The sequence below is a fragment of the Rhinoraja longicauda genome, chromosome 10 (assembly GCF_053455715.1).
Source record: "Rhinoraja longicauda isolate Sanriku21f chromosome 10, sRhiLon1.1, whole genome shotgun sequence".
NCBI lineage: Eukaryota > Metazoa > Chordata > Chondrichthyes > Rajiformes > Arhynchobatidae > Rhinoraja > Rhinoraja longicauda.
Window position 1 is genome coordinate 44,544,801 of NC_135962.1, and position 26,760 is coordinate 44,571,560.

Below are 26,760 nucleotides of genomic sequence, written 5' to 3' on the forward strand. Positions count from 1 at the left end.
GGATGCTGCCAGTCCCGCTGAGTTACTCCAGCATTTTGTGTCTATCATTCTACTTAACGATAGCCAATAAATAGCTGAATGTGCATAATCAAAAACATTCACTTTCAATGCTCCTGGATGTTGCAAGCAAAACGTAAACTTTTCAAACAGTAATATAAGTAGCAAAAAGTATCATTATGTGCATTTGAAAATTATTGCTGCTTGCAAATGGAGACTTTAGAAGTTCAAGTGAACTCTGAGATTCCATTGAGACAATGAACAAAGGAACTAACAAAACCAGCCAAGCCCTTCTGGCCAGTAACCTGTCTGAGAAACAGAGCCAAAGGAAGAATTTGTAGCCTATATTGAACTGGACTTTGGTGTTAAACCATAGCAGGCATTAGTAAAGATGCTAGTGCATCTCATTGACCACAAGGGAAGAAAATTGAAACCCATCATAATATTTATATATGATGCTCTGGAGAGTGCATTGCATTTTTTACAAGCACATTGCACACCACTTGAAAATGAAATAGTTCACCACCATTAGATCTTTGCACACAATTAGGAACACGAAGAAACCTTTCATACATTCTTAATTACGATTTTACAAATTTGTAGAACTAAGTCATCAGATATCGGATTCCATGCAGATTGCAGGCATCCAGCTGGGCAAAAAGGGTTGCTCGGTGAAACTGAGTTAACCCTAGTAAAATGGACACAGATGAGCAAAGCTGCAGAGCTGATGGCCAAGGGAAGGAAGCATGTGCTGTGAAGCGGAGACATCGAGCCAAAGGAAACAAGAGAATACAGCCAAGCTGGCTTAGATGTTGCAAATGCTTTGGAGTGGCTGAAAAGAAATGCTCTGCATTTGGGAAAGAGTGCGCACGATGAAGATTGATAAATAATTACTGCAAAAGAGTGCACTCTGAAGGGGTCACAGGAAGTCCATGGGCATTCGGAGACAGATATATGGTCAGATTCAGAGTAGCAATTGGACCTAGTGTCAAAAGACGTCTAACCTGTGACAAGGACACAGATTAGGGTGGCACAGTGGCGCAGCGGTAGAGTTACTACCTTACAGCACCAGAGACCCGGGTTCGATCCTGACTACGGGTGCTGTCTGTACAGACTTTGTACATTGACCCTGTGACTGCGTGGAGCTCCGGTTTCCTCCCACATCCCAAAGAGAAACAGGTTTGTAGGCTAATTGCCTTGGTAATATTGTAAATTTTAGTGTCCTAGTGCATGTAGGATAGTGTTGGTGTACAGGGTGATCGCTGGTCGGTGCAGACTTGGTGTGACGAAGGGCCTGTTTTTGCGCTGTATCTGAACTGAACTGAATTGGTGTATCAACACGAAGATGTCAGTGCAAGGGCCATCAGTGATATATCTCAGCTCATTGCTGCAACAACATGTAATATCCCAAAGCAGGCCATCGATTTCAAGATGGTGCTGTGAAGCCAGTGAGTTGTGCAATTGTTATACAAAAATAGACTATTATATAGTTGCTATCTGAACGTGGTGAACCCAAATAATCCCAAGACCGCTATAATATTGATTTAATTGGTGTGAACCAGAAAGATGTCTAGTTGGTACTTGGAAGTAACACAGAGTGGAAAATGGCACTGATATTGAACATTGCTTCACTACAAGCAATCACTTATGGTATGCAACTCCAAAATGGAAATGCAAGATGTATTTCATGGAACAAAGAAACTTGACGGCAAATGTCACCAAGACCTAGATGGGAGGAAGCATAACACACAAGCCATTTTCTAGCTGAGAATCTTAAAGCCAAGTTGGAGGGTTATTAGAGCCAGCAGACTTGCCCACCAATTGGGAATCTAAACATAGAAAAATAGAAAGTAGGAATACCAGGGCAATTAGCCCTTTACGACTGCTCCACTATTTAATAGGAACATGATTGGTCATCCAAATTCAGAGCTTTCTTTGTGCTTTCTTCTTGATCTCCTTAGCCATTCTTACCATATTTAACTCTTTCTTAAATTTAAGAAAGTTCGACCTCAACTGCCCTCTGCAGCAGAAAACTCCACAGATTAACCCCTTTTTGGATGGAGAATATTTTCATCACCTCAATCCTAAATGGGCTACCCATATCCTTAGGCTGTGACCCTCATTTCTGGCAATATCAATCTTTCTCATTTTCTGTCTGCTGTCAATGACGGTAATTCCTAAAATGGCCCCTTCAGACACGTTCAAGCATTATTGTTATAGGGTCATCACACCATACATAATTTCTTCCTAATGTCTTCTCCTACGGGCAGAATTTAAATTAGCACACGGCATATCAAAGCTACAAACTGTGGATTTCTCTGCCACAGAAGGTAGTTGAGGCCAGTTCATTGGCTATATTTAAGAGGGAGTTAGATGTGGCCCTTGTGGCTAAAGGGATCAGGGGGTATGGAGAGAAGGCAGGTACGGGATACTGAGTTGGATGATCAGCCATGATCATATTGAATGGCGGTGCAGGCTCGAAGGGCCGAATGGCCTACTCCTGCACCTATTTTCTATGTTTCTAAACACAAAAACAGAAAACGGACTGAAACATCACTTATTCCTTTTCTCCAAAGATGCTGTCTGTTTTACTCCAGCTTTTCTGTCTATCTTCGGTTTAATCCAGCATTTGCAGTTCCTTCCTACACATTTGGCCTGCTTCCATACTGTGTCTAAATTAAAACTAAACTAAACTCTCTCAGACATATGCTCCAGTCAACGCCCCCTTTAAACACCAAAAACCTTTGATTTTGCCACAATTTCCAATCATTCAACTGCAATTCCACTCGGATTTCAACATGATTACTGTATGTGTCTTTAGAATGTACTGAGACACAGTGTATCTATTCTCGGAGGTAGAGCTTAATCGCATGATATAACATTTACAAGTTAAATCTCTAAGCCTTGTTGCAAAGTGTGTACGTTGATACGCATGTCTAAAAGTGCACAATGAGGAGAACGCTGAAATCTTATGCTAAGAAAATTGAAATATATGATGGAAAATAGAAGATGATGGAAACTGAGAATAAGTAAGAGGAAACAGTGACTTGCTGTACAAAACTTTCTAAAGCAGGGAAGGTGAAATAAAGTAAGATAGATGAAGAACATCAGCTGAGATGCATTATTAGCTGTCAGAAAACCTTAGAACCTCCCAACAAACTGCTGGAGGAACTCCATGGGTCAAGCGGCATCTATAAGGGGAGGTGAATTGTCAATGTTTCACAGGCATTCAACCCAAAACATTGACACTTCTTTCCCTTCACAGATGCCGCTTGACCTGCTGAGTTCTCTGGCAGATTTTTTTGTTGCTCCAAATCCCAGCATCTGCAGTCTCTTGTGTCTCCAAAACAAACTATAGAAGCTGCGGTCAGTATCTAAAAGGAGAAAAGATAAAATGCACAATAACAGTATGAAAATTGAAACCAGAAAACAGAAAGCTTTTAAGGATCAAAACAGTGAGATAGAATTGAGAATAAATCTATGTCTATAGCCATAATTGAATGGCAGAATAGACTCGATGGGCCGATTGACCTAATTCCGCTCCTATGACATGAATTTATAAGGAGTCCCTGTGAGTTCTCTTTGAAAACTGAACATAACAGAATTAAAAACACAACATAAGTTTCCATTCTATATAAGGAACATGTTGAACTCATTTACATCAGCAAACTTCCTTGGGGTTTTGTTTTGAAAGTATGTATGGATAAAATAGTTGCTTCCTGATTCGTGTCATGTTTTTAAATTATTTTCAAGCTTTCTTGATGTAAGTGAGTAAATAAGAGTCCAGGGGTTTATTCAAGGCAATAATAAAGGCAGGGAGACTAAATGTTGTCATGAATGAGGACATTGTTAGTGCTTTTACTTCCTTATTCCTTTGAAAAGTTTGGAAGAAATTCTCAACATGACAACACTGTACACAATTTATTTTTTCAATTTTCTTCTGCTAACTTTTACCAAGCGTTGAATTTCAAGGCAGGTATGGTTTGCGGTATGTCTCATGTCGAATGACAGGAAGGCAGATAGCTTTACAACTGAACTCAAGAGGGACAACAACAGGAAGACTGGTCTGCACCAATGTTTGTATGTGCATATTCATTAGAGCTTCTGGTCAGAGAGTCATGTTTAAACCTCAAGAAAGACCTAAGGCAACTTTAACTCTGAGTCAAGGCCATTAGAGCTCCTGCAAACCTGCAGGATGTGATCATAAGCTACATTTTTGAGCGGCCAATAGATGCATCTGGTCGGGACTTATGAGGCCCTGCTTTAAATGTAACCAAGCCCTGACTACCATTGAAACTGAGTGTCAGAGGAGAACCTAGCAGAATGGGCAATCGGGGTAAAATAGGTGCAAAAATGAATGAATTAATGAATGAATTAATAAGTTTATTGGCCACGTATGTGCATATACATGGAATGTGCCTTGGTAAAAAGGTATCATTTCCACATTTTAACTTATTTTGTAGGGCCAGGAATGAGAAAAAGTTAACATGTTTTTAAACTGGAAAGAGAGCAGAGATTTGTGAGGATGTTGTCACAACTTTAGGGCCTGAGCTATAAGGAGAGGTGAGAAGTTGGACAGGCTAAGACATTATTCCTTGAAGCACAAGAACATAAAACAGTCCAGCCCATAATGTTTGTGCCCAACTGAACTGATCTTATCTGCCTGCAAGTGATCCATATCCCTCCATTCCCTTCAAAATCCACGTGCATATCTAAATCAGATTGATTAGTAGGACTGGCTGTTACAATCCCTGAAGTTTTGCACTACAATTGACTCGCATGGTGTTGTGGATGACCACTAGGTGATGTTGCTACCATTCAGACACATCTTCAGTTGTGCACCTCAATGTCACTGAGTGTTTTGGCCTTTTTTCACAAGACACCCTCAGTTGAGGCAGGCCCACCGCAGGGTGATCAGACCTGGGTGTGTGTCTTATGGTTCACTATCATATCTGTATCCAGGCCCCCACCATCCTCTGTGTAAAAACCTTGCCCTGCTCTTCTCCATTACACCTTCCCCCTCACCGTATAGCTATGGCCTTTAATATTGGACATTTCCACCCTGGGAAAAGTGTTCTGACAGTCCAAGAGGCTGAGGGGTGATCTTATAGAGGTGTATAAGCATGAAGGAATAGATAGGGTGAATGCACAGAGTCTTTTACCCAGAGTAGGAGAATCAAGAACCAGAGGACATAGGTTTAAGGTGAGAGGAGAAAGATTTAATAGGAACTCGAAGGGGATTTTTTTTTTTAACGCAGATGATGGTGGGTATATGGAACAAACTGCCAGAGGAGAAAGTTGAGACAGGTACAATATTTAATAGACATTTGGACAGGTACGTGATTTCGAGGAATATGGCCCAAACCCAGGTCAGTGGGACTAGCGTAGACAGGTCATATTGGTTGGCATGTGCAAGTTGGGCCGAAGGGCCTGTTTCCGTGCTGTGTATGTTCCCTTGCTGGGATTCACCCTATCATGAATTCCAACCCGTCCCCCCATGCCCTCCACCCCCACCCACAGGCATAGACATAGACACCTACCCTTTCCAATATCACCACTTGAAATTGAATTTCAAGGCAGGCATGGTTTGCGGTATGTCTCATGTCGAATGACAGGAAGGCAGATAGCTTTACAACTGAACTCAAGAGGGACAGCAACAGGAAGACTGGTCTGCACCAATGTTTGTACGTGCATATTCATTAGAGCTTCTGGTCAGAGAGTCATGTTTAAACCTCAAGAAAGGCCTAAGGCAACTTTAACTCTGAGTCAAGGCCATTAGAGCTCCTGCAAACCTGCAGGATGTGATCATAAGCTACATTTTTGAGCGGCCAATAGATGCATCTGGTCAGGACTTATGAGGCCCTGCTTTAAATGTAACCAAGCCCTGACTACCATTGAAACTGAGTGTCAGAGGAGAACCTAGCAGAATGGGCAATCGGGGTAAAATAGGTGCAAAAATGAATGAATTAATGAATGAATTAATAAGTTTATTGGCCACGTATGTGCATATACATGGAATGTGCCTTGGTAAAAAGGTATCATTTCCACATTTTAACTTATTTTGTAGGGCCAGGAATGAGAAAAAGTTAACATGTTTTTAAACTGGAAAGAGAGCAGAGATTTGTGAGGATGTTGTCACAACTTTAGGGCCTGAGCTATAAGGAGAGGTGAGAAGTTGGACAGGCTAAGACATTATTCCTTGAAGCACAAGAACATAAAACAGTACAGCCCATAATGTTTGTGCCCAACTGAACTGATCTTATCTGCCTGCAAGTGATCCATATCCCTCCATTCCCTTCAAAATCCACGTGCATATCTAAATCAGATTGATTAGTAGGACTGGCTGTTACAATCCCTGAAGTTTTGCACTACAATTGACTCGCATGGTGTTGTGGATGACCACTAGGTGATGTTGCTACCATTCAGACACATCTTCAGTTGTGCACCTCAATGTCACTGAGTGTTTTGGCCTTTTTTCACAAGACACCCTCAGTTGAGGCAGGCCCACCGCAGGGTGATCAGACCTGGGTGTGTGTCTTATGGTTCACTATCATATCTGTATCCAGGCCCCCACCATCCTCTGTGTAAAAACCTTGCCCTGCTCTTCTCCATTACACCTTCCCCCTCACCGTATAGCTATGGCCTTTAATATTGGACATTTCCACCCTGGGAAAAGTGTTCTGACAGTCCAAGAGGCTGAGGGGTGATCTTATAGAGGTGTATAAGCATGAAGGAATAGATAGGGTGAATGCACAGAGTCTTTTACCCAGAGTAGGAGAATCAAGAACCAGAGGACATAGGTTTAAGGTGAGAGGAGAAAGATTTAATAGGAACTCGAAGGGGATTTTTTTTTTAACGCAGATGATGGTGGGTATATGGAACAAACTGCCAGAGGAGAAAGTTGAGACAGGTACAATATTTAATAGACATTTGGACAGGTACGTGATTTCGAGGAATATGGCCCAAACCCAGGTCAGTGGGACTAGCGTAGACAGGTCATATTGGTTGGCATGTGCAAGTTGGGCCGAAGGGCCTGTTTCCGTGCTGTGTATGTTCCCTTGCTGGGATTCACCCTATCATGAATTCCAACCCGTCCCCCCATGCCCTCCACCCCCACCCACAGGCATAGACATAGACACCTACCCTTTCCAATATCACCACTTGAAATTGAATTTCAAGGCAGGCATGGTTTGCGGTATGTCTCATGTCGAATGACAGGAAGGCAGATAGCTTTACAACTGAACTCAAGAGGGACAGCAACAGGAAGACTGGTCTGCACCAATGTTTGTACGTGCATATTTATTAGAGCTTCTGGTCAGAGAGTCATGTTTAAACCTCAAGAAAGACCTAAGGCAACTTTAACTCTGAGTCAAGGCCATTAGAGCTCCTGCAAACCTGCAGGATGTGATCATAAGCTACATTTTTGAGCGGCCAATAGATGCATCTGGTCAGGACTTATGAGGCCCTGCTTTAAATGTAACCAAGCCCTGACTACCATTGAAACTGAGTGTCAGAGGAGAACCTAGCAGAATGGGCAATCGGGGTAAAATAGGTGCAAAAATGAATGAATTAATGAATGAATTAATAAGTTTATTGGCCACGTATGTGCATATACATGGAATGTGCCTTGGTAAAAAGGTATCATTTCCACATTTTAACTTATTTTGTAGGGCCAGGAATGAGAAAAAGTTAACATGTTTTTAAACTGGAAAGAGAGCAGAGATTTGTGAGGATGTTGTCACAACTTTAGGGCCTGAGCTATAAGGAGAGGTGAGAAGTTGGACAGGCTAAGACATTATTCCTTGAAGCACAAGAACATAAAACAGTACAGCCCATAATGTTTGTGCCCAACTGAACTGATCTTATCTGCCTGCAAGTGATCCATATCCCTCCATTCCCTTCAAAATCCACGTGCATATCTAAATCAGATTGATTAGTAGGACTGGCTGTTACAATCCCTGAAGTTTTGCACTACAATTGACTCGCATGGTGTTGTGGATGACCACTAGGTGATGTTGCTACCATTCAGACACATCTTCAGTTGTGCACCTCAATGTCACTGAGTGTTTTGGCCTTTTTTCACAAGACACCCTCAGTTGAGGCAGGCCCACCGCAGGGTGATCAGACCTGGGTGTGTGTCTTATGGTTCACTATCATATCTGTATCCAGGCCCCCACCATCCTCTGTGTAAAAACCTTGCCCTGCTCTTCTCCATTACACCTTCCCCCTCACCGTATAGCTATGGCCTTTAATATTGGACATTTCCACCCTGGGAAAAGTGTTCTGACAGTCCAAGAGGCTGAGGGGTGATCTTATAGAGGTGTATAAGCATGAAGGAATAGATAGGGTGAATGCACAGAGTCTTTTACCCAGAGTAGGAGAATCAAGAACCAGAGGACATAGGTTTAAGGTGAGAGGAGAAAGATTTAATAGGAACTCGAAGGGGATTTTTTTTTTAACGCAGATGATGGTGGGTATATGGAACAAACTGCCAGAGGAGAAAGTTGAGACAGGTACAATATTTAATAGACATTTGGACAGGTACGTGATTTCGAGGAATATGGCCCAAACCCAGGTCAGTGGGACTAGCGTAGACAGGTCATATTGGTTGGCATGTGCAAGTTGGGCCGAAGGGCCTGTTTCCGTGCTGTGTATGTTCCCTTGCTGGGATTCACCCTATCATGAATTCCAACCCGTCCCCCCATGCCCTCCACCCCCACCCACAGGCATAGACATAGACACCTACCCTTTCCAATATCACCACTTGAAATTGAATTTCAAGGCAGGCATGGTTTGCGGTATGTCTCATGTCGAATGACAGGAAGGCAGATAGCTTTACAACTGAACTCAAGAGGGACAGCAACAGGAAGACTGGTCTGCACCAATGTTTGTACGTGCATATTCATTAGAGCTTCTGGTCAGAGAGTCATGTTTAAACCTCAAGAAAGACCTAAGGCAACTTTAACTCTGAGTCAAGGCCATTAGAGCTCCTGCAAACCTGCAGGATGTGATCATAAGCTACATTTTTGAGCGGCCAATAGATGCATCTGGTCAGGACTTATGAGGCCCTGCTTTAAATGTAACCAAGCCCTGACTACCATTGAAACTGAGTGTCAGAGGAGAACCTAGCAGAATGGGTAATCGGGGTAAAATAGGTGCAAAAATGAATGAATTAATGAATGAATTAATAAGTTTATTGGCCACGTATGTGCATATACATGGAATGTGCCTTGGTAAAAAGGTATCATTTCCACATTTTAACTTATTTTGTAGGGCCAGGAATGAGAAAAAGTTAACATGTTTTTAAACTGGAAAGAGAGCAGAGATTTGTGAGGATGTTGTCACAACTTTAGGGCCTGAGCTATAAGGAGAGGTGAGAAGTTGGACAGGCTAAGACATTATTCCTTGAAGCACAAGAACATAAAACAGTACAGCCCATAATGTTTGTGCCCAACTGAACTGATCTTATCTGCCTGCAAGTGATCCATATCCCTCCATTCCCTTCAAAATCCACGTGCATATCTAAATCAGATTGATTACTAGGACTGGCTGTTACAATCCCTGAAGTTTTGCACTACAATTGACTCGCATGGTGTTGTGGATGACCACTAGGTGATGTTGCTACCATTCAGACACATCTTCAGTTGTGCACCTCAACGTCACTGGGTGTTTCGGCCTTTTTTCACAAGACACCCTCAGTTGAGGCAGGCCCACTGCAGGGTGATCAGACCTGGGTGTGTGTCTTATGGTTCACTATCATATCTGTATCCACACCCCCCCCCCCCCCCCCCCCCCCCCACCATCCTCTGTGTAAAAACCTTGCCCTGCTCTTCTCCATTACACCTTCCCCCTCACCGTATACCTATGGCCTCTAATATTGGACATTTCCACCCTGGGAAAAGTGTTCTGACAGTCCAAGAGGCTGAGGGGTGATCCTATAGAGGTGTATAAGCATGAAGGAATAGATAGGGTGAATGCACAGAGTCTTTTACCCAGAGTAGGAGAATCAAGAACCAGAGGACATAGGTTTAAGGTGAGAAGAGAAAGATTTAATAGGAACTCGAAGGGGATTTTTTTTTTAACGCAGATGATGGTGGGTATATGGAACAAACTGCCAGAGGAGAAAGTTGAGACAGGTACAATAGTTAATAGACATTTGGACAGGTACGTGATTTCGAGGAATATGGCCCAAACCCAGGCCAGTGGGACTAGCGTAGACAGGTCATATTGGTTGGCATGTGCAAGTTGGGCCGAAGGGCCTGTTTCCGTGCTGTGTATGTTCCCTTGCTGGGATTCACCCTATCATGAATTCCAACCCGTCCCCCCATGCCCTCCACCCCCACCCACAGGCATAGACATAGACACCTACCCTTTCCAATATCAGCAGAATGTACATATGTTCCCCTGCTGCAGCCTCCTGCTATCAATCAATGCACTGTGATTTTGAGCAGGTTATTGGATCGGGGCTTCAGAGGATGAGCCCCTGGGTTAAAATTGCTCAAGATTTGAACTGCCAAGTGCAGGATTGAGGCCACCAACCTCAATCCCCAACCAGGCCATGCCCATCCTATCTTTAAATTGGAGGCTCTACACAGTGAATTCTGAAATTTCTTTATGTGTCATTTCATTTTGGCCAATATTTTGTACCTGTGATTCTAGTAATGAAAATCTTAATTCTATCATCTTTTGTTTTCAGTTATGTACTTGGATGGCTCCTTGTTGGTGTTTGAAGATATCTTCAAGATGGTAGCATTCTACTGTGTAAGCAGGTAGGTCACTGTTTGCTGGATCTATTCAGCCCATATGACATGTTATATTAATATATTAGTGCAGTAGTTTTAGTCTTAGTTTTAGAGATAAGGTGCAGAAACTGGCCCTTTCAGCCCCCCCGAGTCCACGCCGACCAGCAATCCCCATGCACTAACACTATCCTACACACAAGAGGGGCAATTTTACATTTTATACCAAGCTAATTAATCTACAAACCGGTACATCTTTGGATTGTGGGAGGAAACCGAAAATCTCGGAGAAAACCCATGGGAGAATGTACAAACTCCGTACAGATAAGCACCCGTAGTCAGGATGGAACCCGGGCCTGTGGCGCTGTAAGGCAGTAGCTCTACCGACACGCCACAATGCCGCCCTATTGAACAATATTGCTATTGAGCGATAATAATTTGTATGTTTTATACTGTGTTTAGAATTTACATTCTATCAATTAACTTCCAAAGTTGTCCCCAGTGTGTATGATAGTGCCAGTGTATGGGAATCACTGGTCAGTGTGGACTCGGTGGGACGAAGGGCCTGTTTCTGCACTTCATTTCTGAAAGCTAAAGTTTAGAAACATAGAAAATAGGTGCAGGAGTAGGCCATTCGGCCCTTCGAGCCTGCACCGCCATTCAATATGATCATGGCTGATCATCCAGCTCAGTAGCCTGTACCTGCCTTCTCTCCATACCCCCTGATCCCTTTAGCAAAAAGGGCCACATCTAACTCCCTCTTAAATATAGCCAATGAACTGGCCTCAACTACCTTCTGTGGCAGAGAATTCCACAGACTCACCACTCTCTGTGTGAAGAAATGTTTTCTCATCTCGGTCCTAAAAGACTTCCCCCTTATCCTTAAGCTGTGACCCCTGGTTCTGGACTCCCCCAACATCGGGAACAATCTTCCCGCATCTAGCCTCTCCAACCCCTTAAGAATTTTATATGTTTCTATAAGATCCCCCCTCAGTCTTCTAAATTCCAGCGAGTACAAGCCCAGTCTATCCAGTCTTTCCTCATATGAAAGTCCCGCCATCCCAGGGATCAATCTGGTGAACCTTCTCTGTACTCCCTCTAAGGCAAGAACGTCTTTCCTCAGGTTAGGAGACCAAAACTGCACACAATACTCCAGGTGCGGTCTCACCAAGGCCCTGTACAACTGCAGCAGAACCTCCCTGCTCCTAAACTCAAATCCTCTTGCTATGAATGCCAACATACCATTCGCTTTCTTCACTGCCTGCTGCACCTGCATGCTTGCTTTCAATGACTGGTGCACCATGACACCCAGGTCACGTTGCATCTCCCCTTCTCCCAATCGGTCACCATTCAGGTAATACTATGCTTTCCTGTTCTTGCCGCCAAAGTGGATAACCTCACATTTATCCACATTATATTGCATCTGCCATTCATTTACCCACTCGCCTAATCTATCCAAGTCACTCTGCAGCCTCCTAGCATCCTCCTCGCAGCTAACACTGCCACCCAGCTTCGTGTCATCCGCAAACTTAGAGATGTTGCATTCAATTCCCTCGTCCAAATCATTAATATACACTGTAAATAACTGGGGTCCCAGCACTGAGCCTTGCGGTACCCCACTAGTCACTGCCTGCCATTCCGAAAAGGACCCGTTTATTTCTACTCTTTGCTTCCTGTCCGCCAACCAATTTTCTATCCACCTTAACACTGAACCCTCAATACCGTGTGCTTTAAGTTTGTACACCAATCTCCTATGTGGGACCTTGTCGAAGGCCTTCTGAAAGTCCAGATATAACACATCGACTGGTTCTCCCTTATCCACTCTACTAGTTACATCCTCGAAAAATTCTATAAGATTCGTCAGACATGATTTGCCTTTGGTAAATCCATGCTGACTTTGTCCGATGATTTCACCACTTTCCAAATGTGATGCTATCACATCTTTAATAACTGACTCTAGCATTTTCCGCACTACCGATGTTAGGCTAACTGGTCTATAATTCCCCGTTTTCTCTCTCCCTCCCTTTTTAAAAAGTGGGGTTACATTAGCTACCCTCCAGGCCTCAGGAACTACTCCAGAATCTAAAGAGTTTTGAAAAATTATCACTAATGCATCCACTATTTCTGAGGCTACTTCCTTAAGCACTCTGGGATGCAGCCTATCTGGCCCTGGGGATTTATCTGCCTTTAATCCATTTAATTTACCTAACACCACTTCCCGACTAACCTGGATTTCCCTCAGTTCCTCCATCTCATTAGACCCCCGGTCCCCCGCTATTTCCGGCAGATGGTTTATGTCTTCCTTAGTGAAGACAGAACCAAAGTATTTGTTCAATTGTTCTGCCATCTCCTTGTTCCCTATGATCAATTCACCTGTTTCCGACTGCAAGGGACCTACATTTGTCTTAACTAATCTTTTTCTCTTGACATATCTATAAAAGCTTTTGCAGTCAGTTTTTATGTTCCTTGCCAGTTTTCCCTCATAATCTATTTTCCCTTTCCTAATTAAGCCCTTTGTCCTCCTCTGCTGGACTCTGAATTTCTCCCAGTCCTCTGGTATGCTACTTTTTCTGGCTAATCTGTATGCTTCATCTTTTGTTTTAACTAGTCTAAAACTAAAGGGGGGGGGGGGAATAGATGGAATGGTGAAAATGGGCATCCAGTGCAGGATGAAATATTAAGAAATTGCAAGAGACGCAAACTAATTTTAGGAAAACGAATGCTAATTTGAAGACTGGTCAGAGAAGAATAAAGAGCCTCAGTATGAATTGAATGCCTTGAGTGAGGAGACAGCGGATTTGATTGTTTTGTCAGGTGTCAATATCATCAGATTTTAACGAGGTGGATATCGGCCTAGCTCACATTCAATCACTGTGGCCAAGTTTCCAATGCTGGCCTTATTTAGTTTGGGAGATACCGTATGGAAACAGGCCCACCGAGTCCGCACCGACCAGCGATCCCCGTACATTAACATTGCCCTACACACACCAGGGACAATTTGCATTCATACCAAGCCAATTAGCCTACAAACCTGTACGTCTTTGGAGTGTGGGAGGAAACCGAAGATCTCGGAGGAAACCCACATGGTCACGGGGAGGACGTACAAATTCCGTACAGACAGCACCCTTGGTCGGGATTGAACCCGGGTCTCTGGCGCTGAAGCACTGTAAGGCAGCAACTCTACCACTGCGCCACCATGCCACATTGAGTATCAGGCAGTTTTGCGGCCTGAATCTGGTAGTGTACTTCAGGGGACTAAAGAGGATCATTGCTTGGGCTTGGATATCTACTGCAGAGAGGCCTGGCAGCTCAATCAAGGAGAAACTAAAGAAAATGATTAATGCCTTCAATTTCATACAGTTCCAAGCAGGAGCATAATTGGTATAACTCCTTGAGAAAATGTTCCACCAATCATTAAAATAACTATGTGGAAGATCATTATAACGGTTTCACTGACATCGTTCAAGATGAAAGTTTAGTCAAATCATCTGTGTCTTGAAATCCCAGGGGATATCTGAGACTTCAGATCTCTGCAACTTTGCTTAAACAAATGATTCTACCGGTTAACAGAACCACTGTACAAAATTAGTTGGAATTTGAGTTTGGATAAGGAACTCCAAAATACGGCAGGCAATATAACATTTCACCCCAGCGATTACTCCAGAGTATAAAGTGAACTGACAGTATTCCCTGCTTCTGTATATGGTTGAAGCATTGAAGTTAATATTCCTTCTAATGATTTTCACATGGACTGGGGAATTTAAACATTGCTCTTGTGAAAAGGGAGAGGTAAAGAGAGGGAAGACAGAAAGCCTCAGAAGGCTGTGGAGGCCGTCAATGGGTATTTTGGGGTATTTTTAAGGTGGAGACAGATGTTTGATCAGTATGCCATCAGTATGTCAAAGGCTATGGGGAGAAGGCAGGAGAATGGGGTTGAGAGGGAAAGATAGATCAGCCACGATTGAATGGCAGAGTAGACTTGATGGGCCAAATGACCTAATTCTGCTCCTATTATGAACGTGGAGACAGATTCACATTTCCTGGTTTTATTTCCATTGATTTGATTCACATTGTAATATTGGAACAGTTTACGAACAGGAAAAAAATGAATCGGCGATCAAAAATTTGTGTGAAAGTTGAAAATATCCAAGTTTCAAAATTCTAATCTAAACCACAGGCAATGGTTGAGAATTAACTCGCTGCCCTCTTTCTCTGCAACCTTTGGTCTCTCCAGTGTCTGTGTAGGGACTTGATAAAATTACATATGGAGTATGGTGCATCTTTTTGAGCTCCTCACCAAAGAAAGGATGGACTTTCCATAAGGGGATGTGTAGTGAAAATGTACCAGACTAGATGGACACAAAATGCTGGAGTAACTCAGCGAGACAGGCAGCATCTCTGGAGAGAAGGAATAGGTGACAATAGACAATAGACAATAGGTGCAGGAGTAGGCCATTCAGCCCTTCGAGCCAGCACCGCCATTCAATGCGATCATGGCTGATCACTATCAATCAGTACCCCGTTCCTGCCTTCTCCCCATACCCCCTCACTCCGCTATCCTTAAGAGCTCTATCCAGCTCTCTCTTGAAAGCATCCAACGAACTGGCCTCCACTGCCTTCTGAGGCAGAGAATTCCACACCTTCACCACCCTCTGACTGAAAAAGTTCTTCCTCATCTCCGTTCTAAATGGCCTACCCCTTATTCTCAAACTGTGGCCCCTTGTTCTGGACTCCCCCAACATTGGGAACATGTTATCTGCCTCTAATGTGTCCAATCCCCTAATTATCTTATATGTTTCAATAAGATCCCCCCTCATCCTTCTAAATTCCAGTGTATACAAGCCCAATCGCTCCAGCCTTTCAACATACGACAGTCCCGCCATTCCGGGAATTAATCTAGTGAACCTACGCTGCACGCCCTCCATAGCAAGAATATCCTTCCTCAAATTTGGAGACCAAAACTGCACACAGTACTCCAGGTGCGGTCTCACCAGGGCCCGGTACAACTGTAGAAGGACCTCTTTGCTCCTATACTCAACTCCTCTTGTTACGAAGGCCAACATTCCATTGGCTTTCTTCACTGCCTGCTGAACCTGCATGCTTCCTTTCATTGACTGATGCACTAGGACACCCAGATCTCGTTGAACTCCCCCTCCTCCTAACTTGACACCATTCAGATAATAATCTGCCTTTCTATTCTTACTTCCAAAGTGAATAACCTCACACTTATCTACATTAAACTGCATCTGCCATGTATCCGCCCACTCACACAACCTGTCCAGGTCACCCTGCAGCCTTATTGCATCTTCCTCACAATTCACACTACCCCCCAACTTAGTATCATCTGCAAATTTGCTAATGGTACTTTTAATCCCTTCGTCTAAGTCATTAATGTATATTGTAAATAGCTGGGGTCCCAGCACCGAACCTTGCGGTACCCCACTGGTCACTGCCTGCCATTCCGAAAGGGACCCATTTATCCCCACTCTTTGCTTTCTGTCTGTTAACCAATTTTCTATCCATGTCAGTACCCTACCCCCAATACCATGTGCCCTAATTTTGCCCACTAATCTCCTATGTGGGACCTTGTCGAAGGCTTTCTGAAAGTCGAGGTACACCACATCCACTGACTCTCCCTTGTCAATTTTCCTAGTTACATCCTCAAAAAATTCCAGTAGATTTGTCAAGCATGATTTCCCCTTCGTAAATCCATGCTGACTCGGAACGATCCCGTTACTGCTATCCAAATGCTCAGCAATTTCGTCTTTTATAATTGACTCCAGCATTTTCCCCACCACTGATGTCAGACTAACTGGTCTATAATTACCCGTTTTCTCTCTCCCTCCTTTCTTAAAAAGTGGGATAACATTTGCTATTCTCCAATCCACAGGAACTGATCCTGAATCTATAGAACATTGAAAAATGATCTCCAATGCTTCCACTATCTCTAGAGCCACCTCCTTAAGTACTCTGGGATGCAGACCATCAGGCCCTGGGGATTTATCAGCCTTCAGTCCCATCAGTCTACCCAAAACCATTTCATGCCTAATGTGGATTTCCTTCAGTTCCTCCATCACCCTAGGTTCTCCAGCCCCTAGAACATTTGGGAGATTGTGTGTATCTTCCTCAGTGAAGACAGATCCAAAGTAACGGTTTAACTCGTCTGCCATTTCTTTGTTCCCCATAATAAATTCCCCTGCTTCTGTCTTCAAGGGACCCACATTTGCCTTGACTATTTTTTTCCTCTTCACGTACCTAAAAAAACTTTTGCTATCCTCCTTTATATTATTGGCTAGTTTACCCTCGTACCTCATCTTTTCTCCTCGTATTGCCTTTTTAGTTAACTTTTGTTGCTCTTTAAAAGAGTCCCAATCCTCTGTCTTCCCACTCTTCTTTGCTATGTTATACTTCCTCTCCTTAATTTTTATGCTGTCCCTGACTTCCCTTGTCAGCCACAGGTGTCTCTTACTCCCCTTAGAGTCTTTCCACCTCTTTGGAATAAATTGATCCTGCAACCTCTGCATTATTCCCAGGAATACCTGCCATTGCTGTTCTACCGTCTTCCCTGCTAGGGCCTCCTTCCAATCAATTTTGGCCAGCTCCCGCCTCATGCCTCTGTAATCCCCTTTGCTATACTGTAATACCGACACTTCCGATTTTCCCTTCTGCCTTTCCATTTGCAGAGTAAAACTTATCATGTTGTGATCACTGCCTCCTAATGGCTCTTTTACCTCTAGTCCCCTTATCAGATCAGGATCATTACACAACACTAAATCCAGAATTGCCTTCTCCCTGGTAGGCTCCAGTACAAGCTGTTCTAAGAATCCATCTCGAAGGCACTCTACAAACTCTCTTTCCTGGGGTCCATTTCCAACCTGATTTTCCCAGTCTACCTGCATGTTGAAATCTCCCATAACCACCGTAGCATTACATTTTTGACACGCCAATTTTATCTCCTGATTTAACTTGCACCCTAAGTCGAGGCTACTGTTTGGGGGCCTATAGATAACTCCCATTAGGGTCTTTTTACCCTTACAATTTCTCATTTCTATCCATACTGATTCAACATCTCCTGATTCTATGTCACCCCTTGCAAGGGAATGAATATCATTCCTTACCATCAGAGCAACCCCACCCCCTCTGCCCACCTGTCTGTCTTTTCTATACGTTGTGTACCCCTGAATATTCAGTTCCCAGCCCTGGTCCTCTTGTAGCCATGTCTCAGTGATCCCTACAACATCATACTTGCCCATGACTAACTGAGCCTCAAGCTCATCCACTTTATTTTTTATACTACGCGCATTTAAGTACAACTTCTTCAGACTTCCAGTTCGAGGAATAGTGGTTTTGCTCTGGAGGCTTTGGTTTCTGATGAAACTTAATTATTGTGCTGTATTTCATAATATTGCACTTTAAAATTGTTTGATACTTTGTCATCAGCAGACATTCAACTTCTGATTAGCCGATATGCAATTTGGTCTTAATATTAATAGTTTTTTTTAATTTCACGCCTTTTGACCTACACATATTTGGAACAAAAGTCCCCTTCATGACAAAGCAATAAGTAGATGCAATTGTGAAATCCTGAGTGAATCATCAATGATAATGCCAAGCCAGAGACACATGCTGAAGACCAAAATTAATCATGATAAACACTATTACTGCAAATCCTATCACATCTTGAAAGTCATGAGAAATAATTTACTCATGTGCATCACAATTCCTCCAGGAGAAATGTGAGCGTAGACACAAACTGCTGGAGTAACTCAGTGGGTCAGGCAGCATATCTGGAGAGAAGGAATGGGTGATGTTACGGGTCGAGGCCCCATCTGTTATTTGTTAGAGTGTGGTCATGACTAAATGGTGGCACTATCAGGTCTCAGGAGACTTGAGCACAAAATAAAGATAAGTCTCCAGTGTGGTATTAGATAGCTGTTATCAGGCAACTGAATCATCCTACAACAGCCAGAGAACAGTCCTGAAGTACTATCTACCTCATTAATGACCCTCGGATTATCCTTGAGTCGGCCTTGCTGGCTTTACCTTGTACTAAACGTTATCATGTATCTATACACTGTAAATGGACTGATTGTAGTCATGTATTGCTTTTCCGCTAACTGGATAGCATGCAACAAAAGCTTTTCACTGTACCTCGGTACACGTGACAATAAACTTAACTGTAACTGGTACTGAAGGAGTACTGCACTAACAGAGATGCTTCCTTGAGATGAGACATTCCATTGACAGCATTTTGAACAAGACATGAAAGGAAAGGTTTTCTTGATGTGGAAGTCAATATTTATCCTTAAGTAAACTCAAGTAAATAAAAAGAATTGTCAGGGTGCAATAGAGGTTTACCAGAATGCTGCCTTTATTCGGGTGCAGAAGAGGTTTATCAGAATGCTGCCTAGATTAAGCTGCACAAGAGGATTACCAGAATGCTGCTAGGATTAGAGGGTATTAGCTGCACGGAGAGGTTGAACAATGTACAATACAATACAATATATCTTTATTGTCATTGTACCCAGGGGTACAACGAGATTGGGAATGCGCCTCCCATACGATGCAATAATTTAATTAATTTAACCAACAACAACCCAACGAAACAATTGTAACAGTTTTAACACAGAATAAAGTGCAAGTAGATCTGTGCCGAATCACTGTGCGTTGTGACCATCCGGCTCAGCAGGACCGGTTCATAGCAGCTTTGGCCCTGGGGATGAAGCTGTTCCTGAGTCTGGAGGTGCGAGCGTAGAAGGCCTTGTATCGTCTGCCCGATGGAAGGAGTTCGAACAGACTGTTGCAGGGGTGTGAAGAGTCTTTGTGGATGCTGGTGGCTTATCTGAGGCATCGTGTGTTGTAGATGCCCTCCAAGTCTGGTAGCTGTGTTCCGATGGTCCTCTGAGCTCTATGGACTACCCGCTGAAGAGCTTTCCTTTCTGCCTCCGTGCAGCTGAGGTATAGAGCTTTGGAGGCTAAGGGAAGACCTAATAGAAATATATAAAATGATGAAATGCATTTATAGGGTAGACGGATACAATAGAGGCATTTAAGAGACTCTTAGATAGGCACATTGATATGCTGGGAATGGAAGGATCTTGCTTTTGTTCAGGCAGACGAGATTCGTTGAACCTGGTATCATGTTGTAGACGGACGTTGTGGGCCGAAGGGCCTGTCCCCTGTGATGCATTGTTCGATGATCATTTATTTAATTGTTATTGCTGCTTATAAATTGGTTGCAACAATGACTTTTAAAAAAATAGTTAATGGTCTCAGGCCATACTTCATACATCAAAATCAAAACGAAGCTGTGTGAAACATTAAATAAAACAGCGAAGGAAAGCCCTGATGCTAGAAAGTTGTGGGAACCATAAATTCCCAAATAATCTTATTTCATTATTTAACAAGCACTCCCTCAAGGAAGCTAGAACATGTTGTTGATTTCTTCACCACTACCTCACTACTCCCACCCCCATTATCTTGCAGGCTTCCCAAATATTTGACTCCAAAGGTTTCTCAAATTAGAATACATTTATCTGACATCAAGTACAAATAGTTTCCTAAAGTTGCACTGTCCCGGAAACGGGATAAAACGTCATCATCCCTTCTCTGTGAAGACAAACATTGTCAGCGAAATGTTATTTTCACTTACAATGCCGCATATCTAATAGAAAATTAGACCAAAATGGTAATCAGTTAATTACTTTTTAAATTTTGTTCCAGCATTTATTGTTCACCCTCAACTGCTCCTGAATAAATGATGATGAGCCACTTTGTCATAAGTAAGGGTTGGCCTTGTGGTGAAAGTAATCCCGTGGAGCTGTAGTTAAACCTCAGTGATTTTATACAAAGTATTATCTTGCGAGTCCATTCCAAACTCAACAAGTTAGCCATCCAGACCGAACTGGATAAAGGCAGTAGATTTTCTATTTTAAGTAATTAAAAATCTGGTAGTAACTCAATACAAGACAACCGCGGCCACAATGACGCAGCGGTAGAGTTGCTGCCTTACAGCGCCAGTGACCCGGGTTCCATCCCGACTAGTGGTGCTGTCTGTACGGAGTTTGTACGTTCTCCCCGTGACCTGCGTGGGTTTCTTTACGAAATCTTCGGTTTCCTCCCACACTCCAAATTATGTAGGTGAATTGGCTTGGTGTATGTTTCAAGGTTTCAAGGTCTCAAGGTCAGTTTATTGTCTCATGTACCAATTAAGGTACAGTGAAATTTGGGTTACCATACAGCTATACTAAGTGAAAAGCAAAAAGATACACAACCACATGAAAGTTACCATAAACATCTATCACAGTGGATTCCACATTCCTCACTGTGATGGAAGACAATAAAGTTAAATCTCCTACCTCTTTGTTCTCCCGCGGTCGGGGCAATCAAACCATCCGCAGTCGGGGTGATCAAAGCCCCCGCAGCCGACGATTGGAGCCCCCGTCGGGGTGATCGAAACTCCCACGTTGAAACTCTCACCATGGAGCTCCCGAGTCGGCCTTACCAGAGACAGCGTGTGTGTAGGATAGTGTTAATGTGCTGGGATCGCAGATCGGTGCGGACTCGGTGGGCCGAAGGGCCTGTTTCCGCGCTGTATCTCTAAACTAAAACCAATCGTTTTATGTGAATACAAGAAACTGCAGATGCAGGTTTACAAAAAAAACACAAAGTGCTGGAGTCAACGAGTCTGGCAGCATCTCTGGAATACATGGATAGATGACATGTTGGGTCAGGACATGTTTCTTCAGACTAATTGTAGTAGGAGAGAGAAAGCTGGAAAATATATGGGAGCGGAACAAAGCTCGGCAAGTGATAGGTGGATACAGGTGAGGGATAGTTTTATGGTCTCCATTACTGATACCAATATTTTTAAGTAGTTAACTAAATTTCAGTTTCCATGCTGACTATGCTAATAATTTAAGCATTATGCCATAGTATCATAACATATAAGATTATTAAGGGGTTGGACACGTTAGAGGCAGGAAACATCTTCCCAATGTTGGGGGAGTCCAGAACCAGGGGCCACAGTTTAAGAATATGGGGTAGGCCATTTAGAACGGAGATGAGGAAAAACTTTTTCAGTCAGAGAGTTGTAAATTTGAGGAATTCACTGCCTCAGAAGGCAGTGGAGGCCAATTCTCTGAATGCATTCAAGAGAGAGCTAGATAGAGCTCTTAAGGATAGTGGAGTCAGGGGGTATGGGGAGAAGGCAGGAACGGGGTACCGATTGAGAATGATCAGCCATGATCATATTGAATGGTGGTACAGGCTCGAAGGGCCAAAATGGCCTACTCCTGCACCTATTGTCTATTATGTAAAATCAAAATGATCACACATTTTTGCCATATTCTTTCATTAGGCAATAAAATTGTTTTTTTTCTCTATGCTTGTAGGGATATACTGCCATCACCCTTAATTTTGCCACAAGTGATAGCAGAAGCAACAAACTCTGAAGAACTGGAAGTTGTTTCACAGCTGGGAATGGGTATGTATTCAAGGACGTTTGTTGCCGCCTTAGCATATTGAATAAGTAAACAAGTCACTGAAAGATGCAATACAAGTACGCGAGTGATTAAAAAGGCAAATTGTATATTTTTTGAGAGGATGTGAACAGAGGAATAAGGAAATCTCATGCAATTATTTGGTCCTGTGGTAAGACAGGATTAGTGCAGGTGTCAGAAATTATGGGGAGAAGGCAGGAGAATGGGGTTAGGAGGGAGAAATAGATCATTGAATAGCGGAGTGGACGATGTGCCGAATGGCCTAATTCTGCTCCTATCACCTACGACCTTATGACTGCAATTGGAATATTGTGCACAGGTTTCCGTACCCAATAAATGATATGCTAAACAGAGAGATAATGTAACAGATTCATTAGGCTGGTGCCAGCGAATTGAGTTTGCTCGAAGAGGAAAGATTGAGTGGAATAGGAGTTGAGGAATTGAGTGGAATTTGTAGGAGTTCAGAAGAATTAGATATTTATTTGAAATCTACCAAATTCTGATGGTGTTTGGGTTGCAGGAGTAAGATTCCCTTGAAAGAAGAATGATCCAAGGGTCACAGTCAGAATAAAGTGTAGGTTGTTTACGAGTGGGATAAAGGGAACTTTTTTCCCCTCGTAGAGCAATACTTTTCTCATCTGGAGGGCAGCAGATGTTTAGTCATGAAGTCTGAAGAAGGGTCTTGACCCAAGATCTCTTCGGAGATGCTGCCTGTCCTGCTGAGTTACTCCAGCTTTTTGTGTCTATCTCAGATGTTTGGTCATTGTAGTCGTTCAAAACAAAAATTGATAGATTTTTGGATATATGGGAATCAAGAAGATAATTAGGGTGGAACAGACGCAAAGGCCTAGGCTACCTGCTCGTACTCCTATATCTTATGTACTTCTCCCAAACATCATTGCCTCAACCAAAATTACTTCATTTGACAAAGCTAAAAGCTAATAATAATAATAGAATATTCTGATTATCATGGAGCCCCAGAAACATGTTGGGGTACAATCCAAAATGTGGCTTTGCTGCCTATTCACCGCACTTAGGTGCACAGGTCATTAAAAGCCAGGAACGTTTTGCCAAATGGTATGGCTTTTGTTGGAATTTCTGTGGCTCTTCTGCCATAGTTCAGGTGAGCAGGTGAGAAAGCTATGGAAATCACCTTAACACATTTAAAAAGGGAAATAACAACTGTGCATCAAAATGAGGATCTTGTGGTTCGTTGTAGCTTGCCTGGATGTAAAAAGTTGCATTCTTTGTTCTTAATTTGACAGACACGCCATCTCAATGTTTGAATTTAGTTTAGTTTACAGATACAGCGCGGAAACAGGCCCTTCGGCCCACCGAGTCCACGCCGACCACCGATCACCCCGTACACCGGCACTATGCTGCACACTAGGGACAATTTACAGAAGCCAATTAACTTACAAACCTGTACGTCTTTGGAGTGTGGGAGGAAACCGGAGGTCTAAGAGATAACCCATGCGATCACAGGAGAGAACGTACAAACTCCGTACAGACAGCACCCGCAGTCAGTATCAAACCCAGGTCTCTGGTGCTGTAAGGCAGCAACTCTATCACTGTGCAACCGTACCACTAATGTGAAAATTGAGATCCCTGTGCCCAATTCATGGTGCACTAGGTTTTTTACTCCTACTGATGAGATGGGAAATTGAAAACTGCACAAACTGCTCACACTCCAACTCTGCAAACGTCAGTCCCATGTGTTGAGGTTCAACAGTTTTGAAATCTGAATGCAATGAATATCAATGACGTATTTAGGTTTTCATAGATGTAAGCAGTGAAAAATGTAAAGGAAATTGATAACTATGTATAATCAATAGAACGCCAACTCTTTTTAATCAGTACTTATCGTGGACTAAAGAGCAACTTATAATATGTCCTTTTGCGTGTACAATCTCACTTCTAATTGTTCTCTCTGCTTTAGATTTTTGGACTTCTTATATAAACAGAGGGCATCAAGAAAGGAATTCGAAAGTTTCGAAAGACTTGATCGTTTTTAATCAGCAGACTCATAACTTGGCAGCTGCTCCATATTTGGCTACTGTCAAAAGTACGTGCTCATGTGAGATTGAATTGTCAGCAGGAAATGACAAGCTGTGGTTTGTCAATCCTGTATTTATAAAAGAATACTGCAGTGCTGCCCCTCCATCTGTGCCACCGCCAGAGCAAGGCTCAAGCCCAGCAAGTAACAGGGATCTAAAGGTGAGGAGACCTCCACCCCTGCCTCCCCGTCCAAAGCCATCGGAGGTGACCGCTGCGATGTCTGACGTATGCCGGGGCAGTGATCAGTCGCCACAGGGTGGAGAGCCCAAGAAAAATGCAGAAGTCTGCATCACAAAGAAGCGAGAGAGTTTCGCCGAGCCGATAAAAGAACTTGGGAGGAAAAACGTGGAAATAGGGCCCGAGGGCGTTAAAATGGACCACCCCGACCACTTGCCACCAGTCCCACCGAGGCGTCGGCCTTTAGAGAAGCAGCCCACAGACATTGCAGGCCACAAGAACGAGGAGACGGCACACGGCAATTGTGACGACGCGCAGAGTGACGAGCTATCAGATCAAAGTTGCATAACGAGTGAGCAGAACGTGTTGGTGAGTGAGGGAACCACAAATGTTGATTGTGATATAAATAATAGCACCCCTGTTGGGCCCGGCACTGAGCATCAGAATCCACCGTGCCAGTCAGCACCCATTGCTCCTCCCAGGAGGAAGAAAACTGCCAGGAAAGTAGCTGAACAAGAAAACACTGTTGCAGATGAGGAAAGCAAAATGCCAGCGAGGCCCAAGTTAGAGACGGTGAAGGATTTGTCAGAAGATGCTTCAGACTCCTCAGCCCAAAGCTTAACTAGTGCTGACAGCAGATCGGTTGAACCATGGAACCTCAATGAGTTGAAACTTACTGATGTATCCCTGTACTCTCCTGACAGTACTGTCCTCAGCCCCATTGCAGAAATAGACTCTTATTCAACCAGCAGCACCGAGGAAGAGGTGGATTCGGCGAATACCCCACCGCAAGTGAAGAAGCAACGCCAATCGGTGATGCTGGGCAAGGCTAGAAACAGGTTGTCCATGATGGCACTGACCAACGTTTTGAATGCCTTCCGTTCCACGGACAGAAAGATTCTGAGGAAAGTAGCAGAACTTGCTCAGGAGAAGGGTTCCTACTTTGGTCAGTTGATCCAGGATTATCGAGCCTACACTCTGGAAATGATGGGCAATCAGACAGCAAGCACAGAAATGTTGCAGGAGATCCGACAGATGATGACACAGCTCAAAAGCTACTTGTTACAGAGCACAGAGCTGACCTCAATTATAGACTCAACGTATCAGTCTGAAGATAAACTAGGTAACGATTGACTTTATTCTTTTTAATATATCAGGCGGAAATCTAGTATGTCCCCTGCATGAATTAAAGGGGAATTTTAATGAAAGTCAAGTCAATTTTAGACTACAGCAATCGGGTGATCGCGTGCAAAAAAAGAATGATCTGGTGATGTGGAATTTGACTTCCACGTGTTGGTAAATTTAAAATCATCAATTGAATAAATCTGGAATAGAAAGTTAACATTGATAATGACAATCATGAAACTAGTGGATTGTTGTAAAACCGATCTGGTCTACTAAAGTCCTTCAGGAAAGTAAATCTTAGAATTCATACCTAGTCTGGTCTTAATGTAACTCCAAAGCCACCGATATAGCTTTCTCCCCTCTCCCATCAGGTAGTTGGTACAGAAGTGTATGCCTCCAGATCCAGTGAATAGTTTCTTCCCAACTATTATCAGGCAGCCGAACCATCATATCACCAACTAAAGAGCGGTTCCTGAGCTACCATCTACCTCACTGGAGAGCCTCAGACTATCTTTAATAGGACTTTACTGGACTTTATCTTCCACTAAACATTATTCCCTTTATCCTGTGACAGTACAGCTTGTTTATAATTATGTAGAGCCTTTCCGCTGAATGGATAGCACGCAACAAAAAAAATCTTCACAGTACCTCGGTACATGTGACAATAAACTAAACTAAACTAAACCAAACTACACTTAAACTAAGCTAAACTAAACCTTTGAAACAGCCAAGCACACCACTCAGTCCAGTAGTATTTAGGCTTAGCTAGAAATGCCTACATCCTGCCAATAAGTAAGAATTTAAAAATATAAAATTGTCCCCCCCTCACCTTAAACCTATGTCCTCTGGTTCTTGATTCTCCTTCTCTGGGTAAAAGACTCAGGGTGCATTTACCCTATGTATTCCTTTCATGAACTATGTATTCACCTCATACATCTCTCTATAAGATCACCCAACCTCTCCCTAGAGCTCAGGCCTGTCCTGTCCTGGCAACATCTTCATAAATGCCCAGTGTTGAGTGCATCACATCCCACCTTATTCAAATCATGTGATCTGTTGGGAGGGATAAGAAGAGAAACAACCACTGCTGAGAAGATCTTTTAGATATATTTTTTTTAAAGTAGCCCGGGTGATCGTCTTGGTTCTGATTGGCATTTGAAGGT

The 26,760-nt window shown here is 43.1% G+C and overlaps 1 protein-coding gene across 1 annotated transcript in view; it reads left to right on the forward strand.

The window, feature by feature from the left end:
* rin3 (Ras and Rab interactor 3) overlaps nt 1-26,760 on the forward strand; it is a 74,934-nt gene that overhangs the window by 26,970 nt on the left and 21,204 nt on the right. Inside the window, exons 4-6 of the mRNA XM_078406781.1 lie at nt 10,694-10,766; nt 22,130-22,221; nt 24,177-25,595. Coding sequence (XP_078262907.1) covers nt 10,694-10,766; nt 22,130-22,221; nt 24,177-25,595 — 1,584 coding nt within the window. The remainder of the gene's footprint in view (nt 1-10,693; nt 10,767-22,129; nt 22,222-24,176; nt 25,596-26,760) is intronic.